General features: G+C 43.5%; 1 protein-coding gene across 2 annotated transcripts; it reads right to left on the reverse strand.

Annotated features, from left to right (window-relative positions):
• Positions 1 to 1,440: 1,440 nt before the first annotated feature.
• LOC115103986 (EGF-containing fibulin-like extracellular matrix protein 1) lies at positions 1,441 to 26,625 on the reverse strand. 2 transcript variants are annotated; one of them, XM_065006391.1, is made up of 9 exons: positions 26,427 to 26,625; positions 24,428 to 24,518; positions 14,842 to 14,887; positions 14,137 to 14,412; positions 7,510 to 7,629; positions 7,203 to 7,322; positions 6,744 to 6,867; positions 3,512 to 3,704; positions 1,441 to 2,429 (listed from the first exon to the last, which is right to left on the reverse strand). In XM_065006391.1, the coding sequence occupies exons 2-9, from the start codon at positions 24,506 to 24,508 to the stop codon at positions 2,268 to 2,270; spliced, it is 1,122 nt and encodes a 373-aa protein (XP_064862463.1). In that variant the 5' UTR covers positions 24,509 to 24,518; positions 26,427 to 26,625; the 3' UTR covers positions 1,441 to 2,267. The 2 variants fall into 2 exon arrangements, with proteins under 2 accessions (XP_064862463.1, XP_029480948.1); XM_029625088.2 differs by having other exon boundaries at positions 26,415 to 26,625.
• Between the last annotated feature and the right edge of the window lie 156 nt (positions 26,626 to 26,781).

A 26,781-nucleotide genomic window follows, 5' to 3' on the forward strand; every position in this document is an offset into this window, starting at 1 on the left:
GGTAGCGCCTCCATGCTCTGGACACTACGCTGACAGACACAGCAAACCTTCTTGCCACAGCTCGCATTGATGTGCCATCCTGGATGAGCTGCACTACCTGAGCCACTTGTGTAGATTGTAGACTCAGTCTCATGCTACCACTAGAGTGAAAGCACCGCCAGCATTCAAAAGTGACCAAAACATCAGCCAGGAAGCATAGCAACTGAGAAGTGGTCTGTGGTCCCCACCTGCAGAACCATCCCTTTATTGGGGGTGTCTTGCTAATTGCCTATAATTTCCACCTGTTGTCTATTCCATTTGCACAACAGCATGTGAAATGTATTGTCAATCAATGTTGCTTCTTAAGTGGACAGTTTGATTTCACAGAAGTGTGATTGACATGGAGTTACATTGTGTTGTTTAAGTGTTGCCTTTATTTTTTTGAGCAGTGTATTAGAGCTACAAGTGTACTTCCTGCCTACAAAATAAGACGTTTTCATTGGCAATTTTCAGTCTTTAATTACGTTTTATTATCACCCCAAGAAATAATTTTCATATTGATATGTAGCCACATGTGGTTCCACATAATATTGTTGCCAGAACTATGTATCTACATGGTAGTTATATAGGTATATTATATAGGCAGGTACATTGCAACCACAGTGTAGGTACACATTGTTATTTATGGTAGGTCTACAACTGTTACCTCCTTAACACTTTTTACAAACAGACATTTGCTCAAATTGACTGTTAAAACCATAGAGAAATGCAATACTGTAATTATACTACCTACCTATATATAGTACATACACATTTGAAATGGCATGTTATTGGAAGTGGAAAACTTTTGATTGCATTGAGCTTCCCTGTTGATTGTCAAGCATGACATTTATTTCCAAAAATCTCATGGAGTCAAATCCTCTACTTAAAAACCTGAGATATCTCAAATTATAATTACTATGACTCCTTATGAAAGGCACTCTGTGTTGAAATGACCTAACTGTTTGTTGCAGATCGTTGACTGGAAATGCTGTGCAGGATCAAAAGGTACTCTGGCACACATACAGACATGTTAAGCAACAATTCCCCTGCCTATATGACCAAACAACACTGCCAATGATTTCCTGAAAAGTATCATTTTTGCTTCCAAAAGCGTTATTGCTTTATTCCCAACGGGCAGAGGTTGCCGAGCAACTCTCCGATGGGGGTTGACGTGATCATACATTTCCATTTGTTAAGGATGCCATTAGATTACAACACATTGCAAACGGTTCTATCACTGTCCTCGCACTACAATTGTAACCCAATAAATCACACTTCACCAATAAGCTTGACTGTTTTAGGTACCTTTGTCTCTCTTCTAATCTCGGTTAACCCAGAACTAAAATCTCACGTAATTTGGTCAGAAACTCGAAGTCCGTCCAAGAGATTATCTCTCTTCAAGAAAACTGAAACAAACTCTTTTCAAAGACAATTGGTATTTATAGTGACATCACATTGCATTACTGTACATTTCTTTTCAACTACATAAGTGAAAAGCTCTCCAAACAAACAAAATCAGTGATCTTTAAAGGGGATAACGATGTGATTGTGAACCTCACTTGGCAACTATGGTAAAAGATAATAAAGGGCAAGTGTGATTTCAAACACTGGTAATTTCTCTGCAGGAAAACACATCTTGACTAGACTAAGGTTGAGATTTCACAAATATTTCAATGTAATGAGAACTCCTACTACTTTGCAATACATACATTTAGCAACGGATGAATAAGAAGGACTTGTGTTCAATTTAAGTCACGTTAGGCTCTTACAATGTTATCGTTAGCTAGTGATGCATAAAATGACTATTTTGTGGCCTGGCTATTTCACCCTCCTGCTCCTACAGTATGTGCTCTGTGTGTGTGTGTTGGTTTTCACTGCAATTATCCAATGGTTCCTTCTCTAAGAAAGGAATAGACACGTTGAGCTAAAACAAAACAATTTCACCCAGTACAGTGCTCAACCAGCAGATTAGACAATATACATTCAATCACAATTTATACAGCCATCAATTTGAATGAAAACTGGCCAAAACAGGACAAGGACCAGGAATGGGAAACCCTTGCATGGAGTATGTGGATATCTCTATTAAATCCAAGCAGTACAGAGAGTGTTAGGCCTTGTGAGGGTCTGGCAGGGAGTAAGAGGGCTGAGTAGTTTTGCATTTTATCCACTAATGGATAATATGAGATATGGGGACAGGTAAACTGATCTAAGATCAGTGCCTAAGAGCAATTTATAACTGGAACTTAGAAGGCATAGGGTCCCACGATGATGGTGAGCCGGAGCAGAGAGCTGGAGCGGTAGTTGAGGGCATTGTTGTGGGTGACCATCTCCAGGTCGACCACGTGCTCCCGCGGTCCAGTCAGCGGCTTGGTCATCACCAGCATGGCGCTGACGTTACTGGAGCGCTGGTAGGTTAAAGGGATTATTTAGGTTAGCATGTTCTGAGGATGCTAACAAGGGTTCTATCACTACCATTATTTTACACTTGTTGGATAAAAACAAGCAATTGTCAATAAACATTCCTAAAATGTTGATAGAACAAAATACGCTAGACTAGGGTGGATCATTTTTTTGTCTGTGAAATAGATAAATAGCAAATGGCAGTGTAAACACTTTTTTGCGCATTTGTCACAGTAAACTTGCAGTCACACGGTGCTATGTTGTATGGTCCTTCTACTACAACTTGGGGGGGAAAAAATGCAGTTTATTAGGCTACAGATTAAATAAGTAATGATACATTTTACAGAGTGGTGAAAGTTCACAGTGAACTTGATGCTCCTTTCCAATAAATATTGAGGGTCTTAATTTGTATGCTGGTGACATGATTATCGGTGCTTGGCTGCCAATTGACATATAAAACTGATATTGCGCTTATCCATAATCTCATCATGTATCCTCTGCACTATGTACAGCTGTTGGCTGGAACAAAGCACATTTGCTGTTTATCGCAGACTTTTTGTGCCAAAACTAATCGACAAAGTTAAAAGTGGGATGGAAACATATTGAACAGTTTTTTATTCTGTAAATTAAGTACCTTTTTATGTGCACTACGTCATTACGCACAGCTTTTTAGTCGCAAGAAGTCAGTTTGATGGAAACACACCACTGCTGGTAAAATTTGTATAATTTTTGGTGCAAATATTAGAATATTTGCTTCAAACTACTTTCTAGATATCCAATAATAAATGATGTATGTGGGAAATGTGTGTGAGCTATCCATTTAAGGGTAAGGGATCGCAATGAGGGGAAGTCAAAAGATGATTTAATTAAAGGGACTGTCTCACACGATATTCCCTAAATAGCAAAGGGCAACCAGAACATCTGAAACCACCCCCTACTTCAAATAAGTGTTTAAATAACACAGTAGATGAGAGATCATTCAATTACGCGACCACTTAGGTAGAAAAGCAAGTGACAAATGCTGACACCATCTGACATGATGGTAATGTTAATGCCTGGTGAGTGACTGAAACATCTCTGGGCTCACCCTGAGGAAGAACTCCCCTCCCTCGTTGCCAGACTTGACCCTGAAGGTGTTGTGCATGTTAGGGTAGACGCTCGTGGCCTGGATCTGGAAGATGTCGGCTGGGACGGAGCGCTCCGACGAGATGCTCATGTACTTGTAGACGATGGACGGCGGCAGGCCTCTGCACATTGTGGGCGACTGGCAGCTGCAACGCCTACAGACATGCAGAGACAGAGAGAACCATTGGATGTGGTCATGTTAGCAGATACTTTTATACATGTGGCCTATGTGGTTTTTAGCTATGTGGTCATTTTAGCAGACACTTTATCAATCTCGTCCTTGTGGCTTTGTCTACAGTATGTGTTTTTTTTAGCTAGCACTTTTATTGATGTGGTTTTGTGTAAATGGTCATTTTAGCACTTTAATACATATTGTTTTAGCTATGAGGTAATTTTAGCTGACACTTTTATCCATGTGGTCCATGCTGTCTGTAACTCCCCACCAATGTGTGTAACTTATGTTGTAGCCTAGATACTGACTGAAAAGCAGGGGGGAAAAAACACTTACACTGCCTGGCTGCCTCCTGCTTATATTTGCAATTATGTAATCTTAACCTTAACCTAAATTAGTTTATACGTCATGTCGATGTCACGAACCTCGCCGAAGATGGTGCCTCTTCCTGTTCGGGCGGTGCTCGGCGGTCGTCGTCGCCGGCCTATTAGCTGCCATCGATTCCCTTTCCGTTTGTTTCTGGTTATTGGGTAATTGGGTACACCTGTTTTGTGTTAGTGTTTGTTTGTAGGCTATTTAAGGGCACTAGGCCCGCTGGGTATTTGTGCAGGCTTGTTTTTTGTTACTCTGTTGGATGGTGTTTTTTTCGTGTCTTTATTCTCTGGACTATTTTGGTCCTGTTGTTTGGGCTGGTAAATTGTATGCGCCCTGTGTGTTGGCGTGACCGTTTTGTTGCGCCGGTGAATAAATTTGACAATCTACTGAACCCTGCTCTCTGCGCCTGATTCCACCCACCACTCCTAGTTTATCGTAACAGTCAATCATATCCTCCTAATGGTTTGAATGGTTTGATCCCTCGGAGGTATAGGCCAAGTGAGAATAAAAGGCTGAGTGAGGGAGCAGGGGAGAGCAGCAAGTGCGTAAAGTTTTTTTGGCATGAAGTAACACGTAAGGTTGTTTAGTGCACGGGGAAAGGAATCCTCAAAGTCAAATCAAATGTTATTTGTCACATGCTTCATAAACAACAGGTGTAGAGTAACAGTGAACTTATTACCTCCCAACTATGCAGAGAGAAAGGAAATAGAGAAATAATGGAAAAGTAATAACACAAGTTAATAAAAGTAATAATAAACACGCAATGACTTGGCTATATACACAGGTAGTACCGAGTCAATGTGCTGGGGTACGAGGTAACGGAGGTAGATATGTACATATAACTAGGAATAATGTGACAAGGCAACGGGATAAATAATCAACATTAGCAGCAGTGTACAGGGCCTTCAGAAAGTATTCATACCCATTGACTTATTCCACAGTTCGTTGTTTTACAGCCTGAATTCAAAATTGATTAAATATTTTTTTCTCTCTCACCCATCTACACCCAAATACCCCATAATGACAAAGTGAAAACATGTTTTTAGAAATGTTTGCAAATTTATTGAAAATGAAATACAGAAATATCTCATTTACACACGTATTCACCCCCCCGAGTCAATACTTTGTAAAAGCACCTTTGGCGGCAACTGAGTTAGGAAGCACGCCTGTATCTTTGTAGTGACTGGGTGTACTGATACACCATCCAAAGTGTAATGAATAACTTCACCATGCTCAAAGGGATATTAAATGTCTGCATTTTAATTTAAATTTTATCCATCTACCAATAGGAAAACCTCCCTGGTCTTTGTGGTTGAATCTATGTTTGAAATTCACTGCTCGACTGAGGGACCTTACAGACAGTTGTATATGTGGGATACAGAGATGAGGTACCCATTCAAAAATCATGTTAAACACTATTATTGCATATAGAGTGAGTCCATGCAACTTACTACGTGACTTGCACATTTTTACTCCTGAACATACAGTATTTAAGCTTGCCATAACAAAGGCATTGAATAGTTTTATTTGTAATTAATTTACTAAAATCTGGAAAAACAATTCCACTTTGACATTATGGGGTTATTGTGTGTAAGCCATTGATCCAAAAGTCTCAATTTAAATCAATTTTAAATTCTGGTTCTAACACAACAAATTGTGGAAAAAGTCAAGGGGTGTGAATACTTTCTGATGGCACTGTATGTGATGAGTCAAAAAAGTTAGTGCAAAAAGGGTCAATGCAGATAGGCCCTAGAAATGGGACTTCCTCTGACACCGCCTGGTATAGAGGTCCAGGATGGCATGGACCTTGGCCCCAGTGATGTACTGGGCTGTACGCATTACCCTCTGTAGCGCCATGCGGTCAGATGCCAAGAAGTTGCTATACCAAGCAGTGATGCAGCTAGTCAAGATGCTCTCAATGGTGCAGCTGTAGAACATTGAGGATCTGAGGGCCTATGGCAAAATCTTTTCAGCCTCCTGAGGAAGAAGAGGCATTGCTGTGCCCTCTTCAAGACTGTTGGTGTGTGTGGATCCTTAGTGATGTGGACACCGAGGAACTTGAAGCTCTTGACACGCTCAACAACAGCCTCGTCGATGTGAATGGAGGCATGCTCAGCCATTTGTTTCCACGATCAGTTCCTTTGTCTTGCAGACGTTGAGGTTGTTGTCCTGACACCGCACTGCCAGGTCGTTGACCTCTTCCCTATAGGCTCTCATTGTCGGTGATCAGGCCTACCCATAGCCGCGGGAAGTAGGGGTGCTGAGGGTGCTGCAGCACCCCCTGATAAATCACAATTTAAAAAATAAATACTAATAAAAAATGAATAATAATAACCAAATTAGTGCACTAGGCCTTTATTACTCCTGTATGAGGTAGAAAAATACTTGTCAGCAGAGCAGAGAAAAATACCCCCCTCCGTTGACAGCATCCCCAGCCCAAAACATCATCCCGTCAGCAAATAAAGGTCATGCAGCCACTCTATGTGGTAATTTAAGGGTCCATACTATGTATACTATGTAACCAACTGGATTTGAATCTGGGTCTCCTTCACCCCACAATACTGTGTTAGCCCGCAAAGACTTCAGGTCCCAGTCAAGGTTACTCATCATGTGATTATCATCATGCATTTCACCGGACCGTACTCACCCCTCTCCTGTCTTCACATAGGGCTCATGGCAAGGGTTCCTGGGGTAGCAGCGGAAACCGCCAAAGTAGTTCCAACACATCTCGTCCTCGCGGCAGTTGTTTCCTGTTTCACACTCATCTATGTCTGTTAATGGAGAGAAAATGTAGTCAATGGTAATTTCAATAAGAAAATAGCTGAAGATAGATTGAGCTTAGTGCAACTGTCTTGAGGTCTTTGTAAACAAGCAATGCGTAGCTTAAAACTAAATGTGAAACTATAATTTCTATCTCATGTACTGTTTGTTAATGAAGTCAATACTGACTTTAACCAAGATACAAGTAAAAATCTAGGCCTAAAGCCAATGAGTTATCATTGGGGATTCAGGTAAACAGGTATTGAGATTCATTATTATGACGTACGACTTGCTGCTGGTGTAAGAGAGGGCTAGATATTATACTAGTTGAAACAGGCCTATTTACCTTGGCACATTCGGTTGCCTTGGAGCTGGTATCCCTCGGGACAGGCACAGACATATCCTCCAGGCTGATTCACGCACTGCCACTGGCACATGTAACTCGAGAAGGCGCATTCGTCGATATCTACGAATATATAAATATTACAAAGTCAATCCTTAAAGAGGAGAAGGCTGACAAACTTCTCAGGAAAGAAAATATTAGGTGTGAGTGGGGGGATTGTGAAATTGTATCAGTATACTTAAGGTACTGATAAATATACACAGAGATTACCAAACATTAGGAATACCTTCCTAATATTGACTTGCAGTACCTTGGCAGGAGGCTTGGTTAGAGGCTAGCTCATAACCCTGCTCACACTGGCAGATGAAGGAGCCCATGATGTTGTAGCACTGGTGCTGACAGGGGTTGCTCCCCTCACACTCGTTCACATCTGCAAGACAAGGAGGGACTAATAAATTAAAAGAAAAATTGCAGAAAGGCAGAGCGGAAGTGGAAAAAGTCAAAATTTCAGGTCCATTATGATATTCTGAGAGAACAACTTGACCCATACTGTATAACAAGGCAATTAGAAATGCTAGACGTGCTCATTTTTCTAACTTGATCACTAATAACCAGAATAATTTGAGATCGCTCTTCTTGACCATTGATGGCTGATAAATCCTACCCCCGCAAAATTATTTTAACTTTTCTCCACATCTAAATGTGATGAGAGATAAGATAAAAAACATTAGGCTTGGTATCAGTCAAGCAAGACCTGATGAGAAGTTTGATGATATGTGCCTACCATGCAAAGGCACTATGGATTTATTCTCCTTGGTTGACACAGACATGCTCAGGAAAGTTGTCACGCCTACTCCCGCTCTCCCGCGTCGGTGGTCAATGTCGCCGGTCTACTAACCACTGGTCCTGGCAACCCACCTTACGCACTTCTGGCAACCATCATTACGCACACCTGCTCCCGATCGTTATGCACACCTGGACTTCATCAGTACCTTGATTACTTCCCCTTTATCTAGCCCTCAGAAGCTTCAGTCTTCAGGCTGTATTGGTTTTGTCAAGTCTGCTCCCGCTCTTCCCTCCCGCTCTTCCCTCCCTCTGGCGCTTGAGGGCGCCAGATTGCCTTGCATCACGCACTCCTACCATCACGCACACCTGCCATCACGCACACCTGCCTTCCCTCGTCATGCGCATCAGCGTTATTGGACTCACCTGGACTCATTTATCACCTGTTTATTTCCTCCCCTATATTTGTCAGTTCCCCAGCTCTGTTCTCCACGGCTGCATTGATTGTTTTTGTCTTCTGTATGCTGACGCTGTTCCTGTCTCGTTCTATGTCTGTTATTTGTTAAATGTTACTCCCCGTACCTGCTTCGTCTCTCCAGCGTCAACTCATGTAACAGGTTTTAGTTTTTCATGCCCATTCTTATTTTGTATATCTTCATGGTCTTCATTCTTAAACTAACCAAATGCACTTGCTTCCTGACTCCCTGCATATATGCTACAGAATAGTGCCTCAACAAATGGAAACAGCAGAAAATCCAGACATCTCCAGAGAGTCGGCGAACAGGGACACCTAATCCACCAACCCCACAACCAATTGGGTACGGCTCAACATCATCCGAGGGGCATCACCTCCAACTAGTGAAGGACCCTCTACCACGAGCTGTCCCAGCGAGCCAGTCCCCAGCCCATCCAGCAGTCCACCCAGGTCAGCGATGCCCGATTGTCCCGCCTGTACAAATATGAAGGAACTTTGTCTAAATGCAGTGGCTTCCTACTCCAGTGCTCCTTTATTTCGCCCATCAGACAGGAGCCCTGAGAGGTCCAAGGTTGCCACAGTCATTTCCCTGTTGACTGGACGGGTGATGGAGTGGGCTACGGCCGCCTGGGAGAGAGGTGAGGGGTTCCTATGAAAGGTTCATGGCTCTGTTCAGGGCGGTCTTCGATCATCCAACGGAGGGCAGAGAGGGAGGTGAGCGCCTACTCCAACTCTGGCAGGGTGCCCAGACCGCTGCGGAGTACGCCCTCACCTTCCGGACTGTGGCAGCCTCCAGTGGATGGAATGAGCCAGTACTCTGCACCTTATTCATAAGAGGACTGTGCGAAGAGTTCCAGAAGGAGCTGGCGTGTCGATACGACAACCTCTCCTTGGATACGGTCATCCTGATGGCCATCCGTCTGGATAAACTTCTTCGGGAGAGTCAAAACCGCCATCGCCTCCTACCTTCCTTATTTGGCCATCCTGAGACAGAGCCTGAACCCATGGATGTAGGGTCCACACACCTCCACGCAGAGTTTGGGCTCTGTCCCTATTGTGGTCAGGAGGGGCACCAGCTTCGGTGGATCCCAACCAGGGGTCCACAAGGGCAGAGAGACAGTCCCGTGACCATCCGTCTCCTGGGGTAGGCGTGAGTATTCCATCGTCATCACTTTCCACCAAACCTGTTCTGGTTTCAATTTCACTGGCTGGCTGTCCCTCATTTTGTCCTTACAGCTCTAGTGGACTCCGGTGCCATGGGGAATATCATTGCAGACGACACTACAGTGGCAGGCTTGATTACCAACAACGACGAGACGGCCTACAGGGAGGAGGCGAGGGCCCTCGGAGTGTGGTGTCAGGAAAATAACCTCACACTCAATGTCAACAAAACAAAGGAGATGATCGTGGACATCAGGAAACAGAAGAGGGAGCAGCCCCCTATCCACATCGACGGGACAGTAGTGGAGAGGGTGGAAAGTTTTAAGTTCCTCGGCGTACACATCACGGAAAAACTGAAATGGTCCACCCACACAGACAGCGGGGTGAAGAAGGCGCAGACCTCTGGAGGCTGATGAAATTTGGCTTGTCACAAAACACTCACAAACTTTTACAGATGCACAATCGAGAGCATCCTGTCGGGCTGTATCACCGCCTGGTACGGCAACTGCTCTGCCCATAACCGTAAGGCTCTCCAGAAGGTAGTGAGGTCTGCACAACGCATCACCGGGGGCAAACTACCTGCCCTTCAGGACACCTACACCGCCTTCACAAGAAGGCCGAAAAGATCATCAAGGACAACAACCCCCCCACTGCCTGTTCACCCCGCTATCATCCAGAAGGTGAGGTCAGTACAGGTGCATCAAAGCCGAGAGACTGAAAAACAGCTTCTATCTCAAGGCCATCAGACTGTTAAACAGCCATCACTAACATTGAGTGGCAGCTGCCAACATACTGACTCAACTCTAGCCACTTTAATAATGGAAAAATGTATGTAATAAATGTATCACTAGCCACTTTAAACAATGCCACTTTATATAATGTCTACATACCCTACATTACTCACCTCATATGTATATACTGTACTCTATACCACTGCTGCATCTTGCCTATGCTGTTCGGCCATCACTCATTCATATATTTTTATGTACATATTCTTATTCATTCCTTTACACTTGTGTGTATAAGGTAGTTGTTGTGAAATTGTTAGGTTAGATTACTTGTTAGATATTACTGTATGGTCGGAACTAGAAGCACAAGCTACACTCGCATTAACATCTGCTAACCATGTGTATGTGACAAATAACATTTGATTTGATTTGATAAGGCCCTCGCCTCCTCCCTGAACATCACCTCTCCTCTCCTTTTCCGGTTTAAGCACTGCATAGTCAACCACTGGGAACTGGGACAATCAGACACATCACATCACAGCACCACTCATCATCACCATGGGACCCCTGCACCGAGAAATCCTTCCCTTCCTCATCATCAAGGCACCAGTACACAAAGTCATCCTCGGCCTCTCGTGGCTCCAACGTCACGACCCCACCATCTCCTGGTCGAGGTTGGAGATCAACGCCTGGGCACCCAGATATCGGAAGACCTGCTTTCCCTTACCCTGTGATTCCATGTTGGTTGAGAGTCCTGTGGTTGCCCTCCAGGCCAACATCCTGGAGGTAACCAGGATCTCCGGGAGGTTATCTCCAAGACCTGTGCTACCTCTCTCCCTATTCATAGCCCCTGGGACTGTGCCATTGTCCTGCTAGCAGACTCTGTTCACTGTCTACCCACTGTCGGTGGTTGAAACCAAGGCTATTGAAGGAGTACATCCAGGAGGCTCTCTACAGGGATCTGAGACCAGCCTACTCTTACCCTGCTGATGTAACTAATTTTGTGACGACAGTGATGGACACAAGGTGAGAATTATGTCATCCTGGAGGCTGGAAGTCTGTGGAAACAAGTTCCCCTTTCAACCACACACACACACACACACACACACACACACACACAAACACTCCCAGTTAACAAAGCCCGGCTGACCCTGCTTTTGGCTGGTGGGATTGGGAGGTGAATAGCTCTAATGATCAAAGCTGGCCTCCACTCAGCATATATGAGGGGAAAAAGTGACGATACTGGATACTGTCACCCTGCAACCTTTTTTCCCTAGAAATTAAGACCAGTGACAAGTTGACATGCTGACAGAGGTGAACCAATCCTGAAATCAAACTTGAGTTTGATGTAGCATAAGTGTAATTAACACACTGTGCCAGAAATACGAGTGCAAAGAACATGACACCTTAAAATATAGTACTTCTTGCCAGAATTGGATAAAACTACAACGTTGAAATACAACCGCACTACAGAGTGCATGCACATATTGTACATATCCCCCACCCGCCCCCAGAACATTTCATACAAAAAGCTTGGTTTACAAAGACCCCTGTCTTTGCAAGAATGCTGTGCCAAGCACCCCTATATATTCTCATTCCGTCAAGGTGTCAGGTTCAAAATGCTTCATTGCAAGGGGACTACTGAGGGAAGCCCCCCACCCACCACTTCAAATATGTACACATCCAGGATGAGAAACTACTGTTTTGAGAAGGGCAACAGCTCTTCCTTTGAAATTACGAAAGAGAGTAAACAAGGGAACCAAGCTTCTGAAAGAATATGCCGCAGACCAAATCAAATGCTAAAGACTAAAGCCCATAAGTAAGCACATGCAGTGATGTTGTGACCACTTTTTTGGTGGACCCATCTGTCCATGTCTGAGGTGGATGAGATGTGGGATGGCTCTAGTCAGTGTCTGCTGGTTGTCTCCTCTTTGGCACTTCAATAATGAGTTTCTATTGAACCTTACAGTCAATGTATTGATTGAACAGTAGAATACTCAGGCTCTCAGGGATATTGTTACCTAAAAGCAATCTTACTGGCCACTCATTTTTAGGAACTCATTTTAAGTTTGTCTCCACAGATCAAATGCTGAGGTCAATTCAAAAGTGTTTATTTATGCCCACATTTCCTGGAAAAGGAATCCTGTGTTCAGTAGGCACGTAGTGGGAAAAAACTTTCGGAAACAGAGTGAAATGGAGAGGTACTATCTGATCTTACCCAATAAAAAATACTTGTTTTCGTTTTCTATTGCAAAACGTTTTTGCTACTGTAAGTCCTAATGCACACAGCCCTGCTTTCTTCAGCAGTGCAACATAATAATAGCACGGCCTCTAATCCTAATTCCCTCCCTATGCCTTCCTCTTGGCCCTAACCCTTCAATGTTTGCCTATCTGGAAGGTGGAAGCATTTTGATGAAGCTATACCACTACACTGCTCAAACCTTTCCAGATCTGTAAACATTAAAGAATTAAGGCTGGAGTTAAATCCCGCCCTGTGAACTTTTATTAATGGTTTTAAGTGCCACGGTCTTATTAGCATTAGTTACCAGACTCGCAGGCAGCATGTGGCAAATGTTTACCAGTTGTAAGAACAAGACACTGCAATAACTTTCTTGGTAACAGTGTATGTTTTGACTGTGATGACAAACTGGAAAAGTATCAATGCAAATGACTAAAGCCATTTTCTTTGGAGATGTTGCATCATTTTGATTTTGTATCTGACACTGTATAATACTGTACAGTACATACCACTAATCTGTCTGCCTTAAGTTTGTGAATCACTCCAACTTAAGGACAGTCCCTCTGATGAAAGAAACAATATGATTAAATGAGAAAAAAATATGTTTCAGGAATGTGTTGTTGGCGACCATCTCCTTCCTTCCCTGAGCTCGGCTTGGCTGTCGCCCCATGTTGATTCAATGGTTTATGTAACAGCAATTGTTTCCCTCTACTGCCGGATTTGGCATGTTGCAACTTGACTAAAATCTTGCACCGTTTGCCAACAGGAGATTGGAGGACGCACCCACACGCATGTACACACACACGCACCCACACACACATGCATGCACACGCATGCACACGCACACAGAGACAAATGAGGACATTCTTTAATGACGGCTGCAAATCCATCATCCAAAGAAAGAGAGCAAAGGGTTAAATGGAAGTTAAGTGGTTCCACACTTTACAGATCAAACACAATGCATCTTCATAACCTGCAGACAGCACATAAACTGTTCATATACTGTGTTATTGGCTTAACAAAATAGGACTACATGTAGTGTAAGATCTTCGGTGCCAGTAAGGAATTTCACTAGAACTGTTTTCATACAAAGTGCTCTAAACTTAAAAAGGGACTGCAATCAATTTGAATGAATTCCAATTGGAATGAATCCTGAATTGACTGAATGACAATATGTGATGGCTATCTTTAGCCTCAATATCTGTTCATAAACTAGCATCGGTAGTACTCCAGAGGGAAATCTGCCTGCTGGGATTGCTCATTCAAATTGGGGCTCCTGCAATGCTGAGTACTGTAGCCTCAGTACTGAGTTTGTATAACTGCACTGCACTACAGTCCACTTATAAGAATCAACCTCTGGTCAAAAACTGTTTGGCAGATCCATTCCTATATACTTCAAATTACATTCATCAGGGAGTGATGGAATCTTTGTATGTAGGATTAAAATGATGCTGGACACTTCCATAACGAATCAGGGTATTTGTATTTTACTATAGCGTGCCCTAATCCTAATAAACACGCCCAAGTTAAGTTGCGTGGGCTTACTCTTACCACGGCAGTAGTTGAGCTCGTCCACCACAAACCCTGCGGCACACTGCATGGTGCCCTGGCTTTGGAAGGGGCTCTGGATGACCCGTCGGACAGGCAGAGCAGGGGCGGGTGCCAGAGGACGCTGTTCCTCCACCAGAGGGGCCACGGTGGGCTCGTCGTCACCATTACTGACGATGATCTGGGCATTCTGGGGTAGGCAGAAGTAGCCTCCGAAATGGTTGATGCACCTCATGCCGCCCTTGCAGGCGTCGGGCACCGTGGTACACTCGTTGATGTCTGAAAAAGGGAGGACTGCATTCAGAGACAGACCTGGGTTCATATAGTAAGCCACGGCTTATTTTCTTTCAACTACTTAAGCTGCGCTTGATTGAGCTTGCCTGGCGCAATGACACCAGTGGAATAGCCCCAAAAGTGCTAATCCCACCCACCTGTCACTCCAGGTTGGAAAAAAACAAATAGTATTTGAACACAGGTCTGGTCGGAGTGTAACACCACCAAGTCAGCATGAGTGTACCAGGAAAACCCCCACCTCCACCATCAAAATGCTTGGTGTACACATACTGTATGGTATGTGTACAGTACAGTGTCTGCTAGAACTGATCGTATCTCTTCTATAGTGCTATTCAATTAATCTACTAATCAATCTATTCATTAAGTCAGAAACGTACAAGGACATTTGACAAAGTGTTGATAAGCACCTCTTACCTTTGCATTCTTGTCGTTCCATGTCAAATGTATAGCCATCTGTGCACTGGGAATAGAAATAAGGGAGGATAAGTATCTGGTCCTCAATTGATTGGTTTGTTGATTGATTGAGGGGTTGATTGATTCATCGATTGATTAATTGATCTACAAAATACGTATCACATATCTCTGAAGCTTTACAGTCTACATCTCATTAAATATGTAGTCTTATGCTCCTTTGTTATGCCACTTTGAGCCTATATATGAGGAAATCAGGCAGACAGCAATTAAGGAGTCAGCCTGAAGAACACCTGTGTCTCCCTAATTCACACCAAAACAATGTGTTTAGTCTGTCGCCATCCAGGGTGGAATGTCTGCTCTCCTCGCTTGCTCTCTTCTGAGTCATGGGACTTGCCACTGTGTGTGCACGGGCATGTGTTGTCTCCAGTCTCCATGAGTCCAGAGTCATGTTATTACCTCCATAATTCATCAGCTCCAACAACAACAACTTCAACTACAGTCATTTGTCGAGAAGGAGACATCCTCCACTGGAGACATGCCAATGCTATCCCACCCCATCAGTGTCCATTCCAAGCCCTCTGTTAATTTTCATTAACGTTCACTTGGTACATGAGGGTTGGGGTCAACTCACATTTCAATCCAGGAAGTGAATTAACATTTTACTTCATGAAATGCAAATTGTCCATTTGCTTACAATGACGATTTTCATTTCCTGAATTAAAAAATGTAATTGACCCCATCCTTGACTTTAATGAAATACCACTTTGAAAAACGTATATTGTCCTTCAGTACTGGCTCTTGCTTGTGCTGTTAATTACAAAAATACGTTTGTGGCTAATTTGCTGCAAATTAAGTATTGTGCGACATAATTTTGCAAATGTTGGCTACTGGTGGTGAATCTGCAGCAAACCTTAGGCAACAATAATATGTATTGCCACTAGTGGCAAACAGTTCGCCAGAGTTTTCTGACAAACAATTCTCTCAAGATTCTATTTTAATCTGTGGCAAACTTGTGGCAACAATATTTATTAGTGGCAAACCAGAAGTAGTTCCAAGACCAGTAAGCTTTGATGACCAGTCGGTGGGAGAAGACAAATCTATTGGAAATGCAAACCAAGTGATCTACCTACTGAAGTTGTACAGTGAGTGTCTAATTTATTAATTAAACATCCTAATAAACATAAATCATGTTAGCTAATTGATGCCTGTTTAGCAGTTTTATGGGATAGAGTGAAACACATGTTGTTGCAAACTGTCAGTGCCACAGACTGGCTAGTCCTCAGCTAGTGGCTAGCGCTTAGCTAGATAGCTATCATATTTTTGCACAATTAATGTGGTAGCTAGCTAGCTAACTAATGATTTGCCTAAACACATTTTTAGGTAAAGACTTGCTGTCTTGTAATAACAAATGTCAATATGCTAGCGTCACTGTTCAGTACCATGTTAGCTAGCACAACAGCTAAGTTAAAGTAGCAACAAGCAATATGAGCTGACTTGACCAGCTCAATATGAACTGACTTGATCAGAGCAAAACTTAACTTTTGCAGATGGATCCCCTGCCCATACCCGTCCTGTCGGAAGAGGATGCATCAACACCCTGGAAATATCTTTGTGGTGTCACATGTGCTCCCTGTCCGGCCTCTAGGTCACCAGGCTGCTCGTTATGGCGCACACCTGTCACCATCGTTATGTGGATTATGACACTCACCTGGACTCCATCACCTCCTTGATTACCTCCCCTATATATGTCCCTCCCTTTGATTCCTTCCCCAGGCGTCAATGTTCCTGTTTCAGTTTCATGACTGTGCTTTGTATTATGTTTCGTTTATTGATTAACTCACTCACTCACTCCCTGAACTTGCTTCCCGACTCTCAGCGCACATCGTTACAGAATGACGCCTCACCAAAGTGAAGCATCAGGGATCAATAATTTTTTGGGGAGGTGATGTCGGGTCCGGGTGTCAGAACCGGAGCTACCTGGGAGGCCTTAGCCGGTTTGTCAGATTCCCATGCCTCGGTGGGTTCGACGGGTTCCCCTGCCTCAGCGGGCTCGATGGCTTCCCCCGCCTCAACGCGCTCGACGGCTTCCCGTGCCTCAGCGGGCTCGACGGGCTCCCGTGCCTCAGCGGGCTCGACGGGCTCCCTTGCCTCAGCGGGCTCGACGGGCTCCCGTGCCTCGACGGGCTCCCGTGCCTCGACGGGCTCCCGTGCCTGGAGGTCTCAGCTGGCTCACCAGGCTCTCCCGCCTCAGCCGGTTCGTCAGGTTTCTGTGCCTCAGCGGAGGCGACCAGTCCTCTCCTAATCCCCGGGATTATCCCTGTACTTGGCGTCCTGCGGCTGAAGCTGAATGTGCCGGGGAGGGAGTACTGTCACGTATGCTCTCTCTCCGGATCTCTAGGTTGCCAAGCTCCCGCACCTCAGCTGGAACGACAGGTTCCAGCACCTTCGCAGTGGTGACTGGTTCGCTCCTGATCCTGATTTTCCACCATAATTTGCAAATAAATTAATTAAAAATCCTACAATGTGATTTTCTGGATTTATTTTCTCATTTTGTCTGTCATAGTTGAAGTGTACCTATGATGAAAATTACAGGCCTCTCTCATCTTTTTAAGTGGGAGAATTTGCACAATTGGTGGCTGACTAAATACTTTTCCCCCCACTGTACGTCAATGTTATTATCTGAGGCTACCCGGGAACATATCCCAGTCCACGTGATCAAAGCAATCTTGAACCTTGGAATTCGATTGGGCAGACCAGGGTTGGATAGACCTAAGCACGGGCACTTCCTGTTTTAGTTTCTGCCTATAGGAGGGAAGCAACAAGATGGAGTCATGGTCAGATTTGCCAAAAAGGGGGAGGGGGAGAGCCTTGTATGCATCGCAGAAGTTAGAGTAGCAATTTTCGTATGTGTTACTCACTAGTGTACAGCAATCGATATGCTGATAGAATTTAGGTAGCCTTTTTCTCAAATTAGCTTTGTTAAATTCCACAGCTACAATAAATAAATGCAGCCTCAGGATATATGGTTTCCAGTTAGCATAAAGTCCAGTGAACTTCCTTGATGGCCGTCTTGGTATCCGCTTGCGGGGGGATATACACGGCTGTGACGGATAACCGAGGATAGTTCTCTTGGGAGATAATTCGGTCGGCATTTGATTGTGAGAAATTCTAGGTCAGGTGAATAAAAGGACTTGAGTTCCTGTATGTTGTTACAATTACACCATAAGTCATTAATCATGAAACATACACCCCGGCGCTTCTTATTACCAGAGAGATGTTTATTCCTGTCAGCGTGATGCACTGAAAATCCCGTTGGCTGTATGGACTCCGACGGCATGTCCCCAGCTAGCCATGTTTCCGTGAAACAGAGTATGTTACAATCCTAGATATCTCTTTGGAAAGCAACTCTTACCCTGATTTCGTCAACTTTGTTAACTAGGGACTGGACATTAGCGAGTAATATACTCGGAAGCAGTGGGTGGTGTGCGCACATCCAAAGCCTCACTAGAAGAGCGCTCCGGCACCGTCTCCTCTGGCAGCGTTGTTTTGGGTCAGCCTCTGGAATCAGTTCAAATGCCCTGGGAGGTGCAGACTGTCACGCCCTAACCATAGAGAGCCCTTGTTTCTCTATGGTGTAGTAGGTCAGGGCGTGACTAGGGGGTATTCTAGTTTAATATTTCTATGTTGTGTTCTAGTTTATATTTTCTATGTTGGTGTTTTGTATGATTCCCAATTAGAGGCAGCTGGTAATCGTTGTCTCTAATTGGGGATCATACTTAAGTAGCTATTTTTCCCACCTGTGTTTGTGGGATATTGTTTGTGTTAGTGTGTGTGGGCACTACGACTTCACGGTCGTTGTAAGTTTTGTTCCACTTTGTATTAAAAAGATGTGGAACTCAATGCACGCTGCTCATTTTGAAGTTTGTGACACAGACAAAGAATCCGCTTTGGGAAAATTGTATTCCTGGTCGTAGTGCTGGTTGTGCTGGTAAGTTGATGTCTCTCTGATATCCAATAGTTCTTCCCAATAGTTCTTCCAATAGTTCTTCCCGGACTAGAAGCGAAGCTGCCATCTCTATCGGCGCCATCTGTGGCTCTACAGTAACGTTGTACTGTACAGCCACTGTTTTCAAATTTACACTCTTGTCAGTGTCCAAACCTGCCATTTCCAACCCGTATACAAGTACGAGTGTAAAGGGCTACCTAAAGTTACTTTGAAAAAGTAGTTCACTGCATTTAAACTACCTCGTGAAAAAATGATCATGTAAATCTGAAATGTCATAGATCACAAATTGCAAGAACAGATCACGTTGGGGTCATATCTTAACAGAAGGTTTTTGTGTTTAATAGACCATGTTTTAAGTGAGAATTGGGCAGGTTTCATGCCCGAAAAATAAAGTAAATGATTGCCTACTTCACCCATAATTTATAACATTTTTGCAAACAAAGTATTGTGTAATTCCAGTAGTTAGCTGCACCACTACCTGGTAAACTACCTAGATTTGAATGTATCTCAACTACCACCAAGCTACTGGAAAATGTAGTTAAATTACTAGTTGAAATATGCTGAACAAAAATATAAATGTAACATGTAAAGTGTTGGTCCCATGTTTCATGAGCTGAAATAAAAGATCTCAGAAATGTTCCTTGTGCACAAAAATGTATTTATCTCAAATTGTTCACAAATTTCTTTACATCCCTGTTAGTAAGCATTTCTCCTTTGCAAGATAATTAATCCACCTGGCAGGCGTGGCATATCAAGAAGCTGATTAAGCATGATCATTACAAATCAAATCAAATCAAATTTTATTTGTCACATACACATGGTTAGCAGATGTTAGTGCGAGTGTAGCGAAATGCTTGTGCTTCTATTTCCGACAATGCAGTAATAACCAACAAGTAATCTAGCTAACAATTCCAAAACTACTACCTTATAGACACAAGTGTAAGGGGATAAAGAATATGTACATAAAGATATATGAATGAGTGATGGTACAGAGCGGCATAGGCAAGATACAGTAGATGGTATTGAGTGCAGTATATACATATGAGATGAGTATGTAAACAAAGTGGCATAGTTAAAGTGGCTAGTGATACATGTATTACATAAGGATGCAGTAGATGATATAGAGTACAGTATATACGTATACATATGAGATTAATAATGTAGGGAACATTATATTAGGGAGCATTGTTTAAAGTGGCTAGTGATATATTTTACATCATTTCCCATCAATTCCCATTATTAAAGTGGCTGGAGTTGAGTCAGTGTGTTGGCAGCAGCCACTCAATGTTAGTGGTGGCTGTTTAACAGTCTGATGGCCTTGAGATAGAAGCTGTTTTTCAGTCTCTCGGTCCCAGCTTTGATGCACCTGTACTGACCTCGCCTTCTGGATGATAGCGGGGTGAACAGGCAGTGGCTCGGCTGGTTGCTGTCCTTGATGATCTTTATGGCCTTCCTGTGACATCGGGTGGTGTAGGTGTCCTGGAGGGCAGGTAGTTTGCCCCCGGTGATGCGTTGTGCAGACCTCACTACCCTCTGGAGAGCCTTACGGTTGTGGGCGGAGCAGTTGCCGTATCAGGCGGCGATACAGCCCGACAGGATGCTCTCGATTGTGCATCTGTAGAAGTTTGAGTGCTTTTGGTGATAAGCCGAATTTCTTCAGCCTCCTGAGGTTGAAGAGGCGCTGCTGCGCCTTCTTCACGATGCTGTCTGTGTGGGTGGACCAATTCAGTTTGTCTGTGATGTGTACGCCGAGGAACTTAAAACTTACTACCCTCTCTACTACTGTTCCATCGATGTGGATAGGGGGGTGTTCCCTCTGCTGTTTCCTGAAGTCCACAATCATCTCCTTAGTTTTGTTGACGTTGAGTGTGAGGTAAATTTTCCTGACACCACACTCCGAGGGCCCTCACCTCCTCCCTGTAGGCCGTCTCGTCGTTGTCTGTGGACCTATTTGGGCCTATTTGGGGGGTAAGCAAATTGGAGTGGGTCTAGGGTGTCAGGTAGGGTGGAGGTGATATGGTCCTTGACTAGTCTCTCAAAGCACTTCATGATGATGGAAGTGAGTGCTAGTCGTTTAGCTCAGTTACCTTAGCTTTCTTGGGAACAGGAACAATGGTGGCCCTCTTGAAGCATGTGGGAACAACAGACTGGGATAGGGATTGATTGAATATGTCCGTAAACACACCAGCCAGCTGGTCTGCGCATGCTCTGAGGGCGCGGCTGGGGATGCCGTCAGGGCCTGCAGCCTTGCGAGGGTTGACACGTTTAAATGTTTTCCTCACTTCGGCTGCAGTGAAGGAGAGTCCGCATGTTTTAGTTGCGGGCAGTGTCAGTGGCACTGTATTGTCCTCAAAGCGGGCAAAAAAGTTATTTAGTCTGCCTGGGAGCAAGACATCCTGGTCCGTGACGGTGCTGGTTCTCTTTTTGTAATCCGTGATTGACTGTAGACCCTGCCACATACCTCTTGTGTCTGAGCCGTTGAATTGAGATTCTACTTTGTCTCTATACTGACGCTTAGCTTGTTTGATTGCCTTGCGGAGGGAATAGTTACACTGTTTGTATTTGGTCATGTTTCCAGTCACCTTGCCCTGATTAAAAGCAGTGGTTCGCGCTTTCAGTTTCACGCGAATGCTGCCATCAATCCACGGTTTCTGGTTTGGGAATGTTTTAATCGTTGCTATGGGAACGACATCTTCAACGCACGTTCTAATGAACTCGCACACCGAGTCAGCGTATTCGTCAATGTTGTCGTCTGACGCAATACGGAACATATCCCAGTCCACGTGATGGAAGCAGTCTTGGAGTGTGGAATCAGATTGGTCGGACCAGCGTTGAACAGACCTCAGCGCGGGAGCTTCTTGTTTTAGTTTTTTTGCTTTTCCGAAAGGAGGGCGGGGCAGGGCCTTATATGCGTCGCGGAAGTTGGAATAGCAATGATCCAAGGTTTTTCCCGCCCTGGTTGCGCAATCGATATGCTGATAAAATTTAGGGAGTCTTGTTTTCAGATTAGCCTTGTTAAAATCCCCAGCTACAATGAATGCAGCCTCCGAATATATGGATTCCAGTTTGCAAAGAGTCAAATAAAGTTCGTTCAGAGCCATCGATGTGTCTGCTTGGGGGGGAATATATACGGCTGTGATTATAATCGAAGAGAATTCCCTTGGTAGATAATGCGGTCTACATTTGATTGTGAGGAATTCTAAATCAGGTGAACAGAAGGACTTGAGTTCCTGTATGTTGTTTTGGCCACACCACGTCACGTTAACCATAAAGCATACGCCCCCGCCCCTCTTCTTACCAGAAAGATGTTTGTTTCTGTCGGCGCGATGCGTGGAGAAACCAGCTGGCTGCACCGTCTCCGATAGCGTCTCTCCAGTGAGCCATGTTTCCGTGAAGCAAAGAACGTTACAGTCTCTGATGTCCCTCTGGAATGCTACCCTTGCTTGGATTTCATCAACCTTGTTGTCAAGAGACTGGACATTGGCGAGGAGAATGCTAGGGAGTGGTGCACGATGTGCCCGTCTCCGGAGTCTGACCAGAAGACCGCTTCGTTTTCCCCTTTTTCGAAGTCGTTTTTTGGGAACGCCGGCTGGGATCCATTCCGTTGTCCTGGGTGAAAGGCAGAACACAGGGTCCGCTTCGCGAAAGTCATATTCTTGGTCGTACTGATGGTGAGTTGACGCTGCTCTTATGTTCAGTAGTTCTTCTCGACTGTATGTAATGAAACCTAAGATGACCTGGGGTACCAATGTAAGAAATAACACGTAAAAAAACAAAAAACTGCATAGTTTCCTAGGAACGCGAAGCGAGCACCTTGTGCTGAGGACAATAAAAGGCCACTAAAATGTGCAGTTTTTCCACACAACACAATGCCACAGATTTTGTTTTGTGGGAGCATGCAATTGGCATGCTGACTGCAGGAATGTCCACCAGAGCTATTGCCAGAAAATGGAATGTTAATTTCTCTACCATAAGCCGTTTGAGAGAATTTGGCAGTTCATCCAATCGGCATCACAATCGCAGACCCGTGTAACCACACCAGCCCAGGAACTCCACATCCGACTTCTTAACCTGCGGGATCGTCTGAGACCAGCCACCTAGACAGCTGATGAAACTGTCGGTTTGCACAACAGAAGAATTTCTGCACAAACTGTCAGAATCCGTCTCAGGGAAGCTCATCTTCCTGCTCCTCATCCTCACCAGGGTCTTGACCTGACTGCAGTTCGGTGTCATAACTAACTTCAGTGGGCAAATGCTCACCTTCGATTGCCACTGGCATGCTGGAGAAGTGTGCTCTTCACGGCTGAATCCCGGTATCAACTGTACCAGGCAGATGGCGTCATATGGGCGAGCAGTTTGCTGATGTCAACATTGTGAACAGAATGCCCAATGGTGGCAGTGGGGTTATGGTATGGGCAGGAATAAGCTATGGACAACAAACACAATTGCATTTTATCGATGGCAATTTGAATGCACAGAGACACTGTGATGAGATCCTGAGGCCCATTGTTGTGTCATTCATACGCTGCCATCGCCTCATGTTTCAGAATGATATTGCAAGGATCTGTACACAATTCTTGAAAGTTGAAAATGGCCCAGTTCTTCCATGGCCTGCACACTCACCAGACATGTCACCCACCCATTGAGCATGTTTGGGATGCTCTCAAATCAATTATATTGGTCACATACACATATTTAGCAGATGTTATTGAGGGTGTTTGTGCTTGTGTTCCTAGCTCCAACAGTGCAGTAGTATCTAACAATTCACAACAATACACAAATCTAAAAGTAAAAGAATGGAATGAAGAAATACATTAATATTAGGACGATCAATGTCGGAGTGGCTCTGGATCGATGTGTATGACAGCGTGTTCCAGTTCCCGCCAATATCCAGCAACTTTGCACAGCCATTGCAGTAGAGTGGGAGAACATTCAACAGGCCACAATCAACACCCTGATCAACTCTATGCTAAGGAGATGTGTCGAACTACATGAGGCAAATGGTGGTCACACCAGATGCTGACGGGTTTTCTGATCCACGCCCCTACCTTTTTTTAAGGTGTGTATGACCAACATAATCATATCTGTAGTCCCAGTCATGTGAAATCCATAGATTAGGGCCTAATGAATTGATTTCAACTGACTGATTTACTTATATGAACTGTAGCTCAGTAAAATGGAAGAAATTGCTACATGTTGCGTTTATAGTTTTGTTCAGTGTACATGTAGTTCACTACTCCCCAACACTGCATTAAATGTTGTTAATACAGAAAGTAACCAAAAATCTGAACTAATTGGTATATTCATATGTTCAATAGATGTTCGCTACAAGCTTTCTAGAATTGTTTTCCAGAAGTTTTCCAGAAGTTCCACAAGTCACTGCAAATTTGACGCCAGTTTGCCACAAAACTGAAAATTTGCGCTTGGCACAAACTTGCGGAAAATTTACCAAAGAGTTGCCACAACTGTTGAACGGAAGCCTGTTTTTTTTGGTAAGGAGCTGCGTCTTTTGGTGCTAATTTTTTTGTTGCAGCATGCACTGCAGTGTATGCATGTGGAGGTTGTGAGAGTGGCACTTGCCGTGTATGAGATGGGTTCCTCAGCCTCCTGCGAGACGGCCACGTTGACAACAACACTCAAGCACAAGTAAATCCGTAGCATTGTGACGTCCCTGCGACATTGAGAAAAAGATTGAGTGAGAAAATGTGTTTTTCAAGTAAGTGTCCTTGTGAACATGTTGCGTCTCAGAATGTTCCAGAAATGTCTGTATACATTGGCAAAATGTTTGCAGAATATATCTAATTTGGTCCAGTTTTCTTTATGTTTCCCAAATGGTAGTCCACAACCTTCCTGTGACATTCCCATGGCCAGTACTCACTTTCTAACACATGCTGAGCAAGGCACTAAGTTGAGATCTGTGTCAGCATGGACATGATTCTCACAAACCAAATTCATAGCTCTGTCCGTTTTATGTTATATTATCATGAAATTATATAAAATATGATTATATGCTGATTATAACATTATATGGTGCATACATTATAATTGCCATTACTATTTGAAAATTGGCATTATGACCTGTATAGCAAAACTTCCTTAATGAAGAATTCAGCACATTCTATTACTATTTAACTATTTTCCTAAGCTGGATAGAGCAACATCCCCTTTGCACGATGTCCCTTCATTGAAAACAGGAAATGCTTGGAAAATCATGTTCAAATTCCATGGCATGACCTGTGGCAAACTTACAGTAATACCACAATGCCTAATGCTCAAGGAGCTGATGCTGGCATATCGATATTGCGTATCCAGTGTCTGAAAAAGTAGGTACTGTATGTATTAAGGTTGTCCCAAATAGTGGGTCAGCTGGGATGCAGACACTAGTAAATCACACAGCTATGTCTCTGCCATTCTCCTCCATAATTACAACAGTGAACTTGACTACAGAATAATTGGCTGTGTGTGTGTGTGTGCATGCGTGCAGAGTGAAAACCAATTGTAAAGCGTCTTTATTGCACCATCAGTTGGTGTATGTTGTTAAGAAAAATAATTACATCAGGAGAGTAATTGTTAGGCAAGTACAAACATCTCCATTGGGAGCACAGCCTGGTCTCATAGACTAGATGTAACATAGTAAAAGTAAATCCAGGACACCCCATTTAGTATGATATGTTCCATTTGGTATGGTTACATGAGACAGAATGTTACTTAAGGGAAAATCATAAGGAGGGAGGGTGGTTGGTTGGGTGTATAACAATGTGAACATCTGTTTGAATCTCAAAGACAACTTTAGCATTTTTGCTAATTACTTACTACTTTTTTTTAGCTAATTGGCAACAACTTATCATTAGAGCTAATCCTTCCCCTAACCGTGCGACATCCACAAATTAATACTTACCATAAGATAACTAAATGGAGTGTCTCAAATGTACTTACTGAATGATACGAAATGCTCTGAGACCAGGTTGCATTCACTTTTTTATTGGCAAAGGTTCAAATCCCCCTCCAGCTACCTTCTGAATCACCCTATCAGTTTCATGTTTTCTCTGAAAGTACATCCCCATTCCGCGTTTAGCTCTTGTTAATAATGTAAGTACTTTAACGTTTAATAAATCATTATATCCTATTGGTGTCGTATCTAGCGTTATCAACATAACATATTTTAACACTAATCGCCCCACGTAGTAACGTTTGAGTTACAAGATAAACCACAGGCTAGATAGCCAACTATCTTCCCAGGGACTACAGATGAAAACTACCAAACTGGCTAAATCTGGCACATTAAATGTTAATTAATGTGCATTGTCCCTGTCAAATACATAAATTGGCCTAGAATAGAAACGGTCAATTCCGACATGGTGCGAATGTCTGATGCAGCGATTATAAACAAAACCAATTTCCGATTATAACAATTTGTAATAAATGATTTAACGTCTCCTGAACAATGCGCAACAGATCAAATGTAGATTAGGATCATAATGACATGCAACCTAATTTGGAGTAGTGCATGTAACGTTAGGCTATGCAATGTACGGTTTCATTTGCATTCGATAGGATTGCAATTTACCTGTAAAATTACTTTTTAGTTGGGTGTGTATCAATATTGAATTGATTATTTTCCTCCGGAGGGTCCCGTCAGAAGTGATGGTGAGTCTGAAGAAGCAACTTCTCCCTGAAATCAGTACACTTATGTACAAATTACCAGGGTATCACAGGGTAACAAAAGGATCGGGAGGTGGTGCTATCTTTACAGGTTACATCCGCGTCAAAGGTTTTTGTCTCTTTAACGTTGCAAAGTAATTTCTACTGTATCTAATAAAAAGCATTGCGCCCCCTCTACCGGAGATGTGAAAATATTGAGGCAGGTAAATGTAATAGGACAACTTGGCACTGCCAGTCAGAGCCAGAATGTTTTTGTTCAAATGTAATTGTTA

Source organism: Oncorhynchus nerka, linkage group LG21 (assembly GCF_034236695.1).
Source record: "Oncorhynchus nerka isolate Pitt River linkage group LG21, Oner_Uvic_2.0, whole genome shotgun sequence".
In the NCBI taxonomy this organism is placed as follows: Eukaryota; Metazoa; Chordata; class Actinopteri; order Salmoniformes; family Salmonidae; genus Oncorhynchus; species Oncorhynchus nerka.

Coding starts and splice junctions, on each gene's coding strand:
- LOC115103986 (XM_065006391.1), bottom strand. CDS start 24,508: ATGCTACGGATTTACTTGTGCTTGAGTGTTGTTGTCAACGTGGCCGTC. Junction 14,888..24,427: donor AGGAACCCATCTCATACACG/GCAAGTGCCACT, acceptor TTCTATTCCCAG/TGCACAGATGGCTATACATT. Junction 7,630..14,136: donor CGAGCTCAACTACTGCCGTG/GTAAGAGTAAGC, acceptor CTTGTCTTGCAG/ATGTGAACGAGTGTGAGGGG.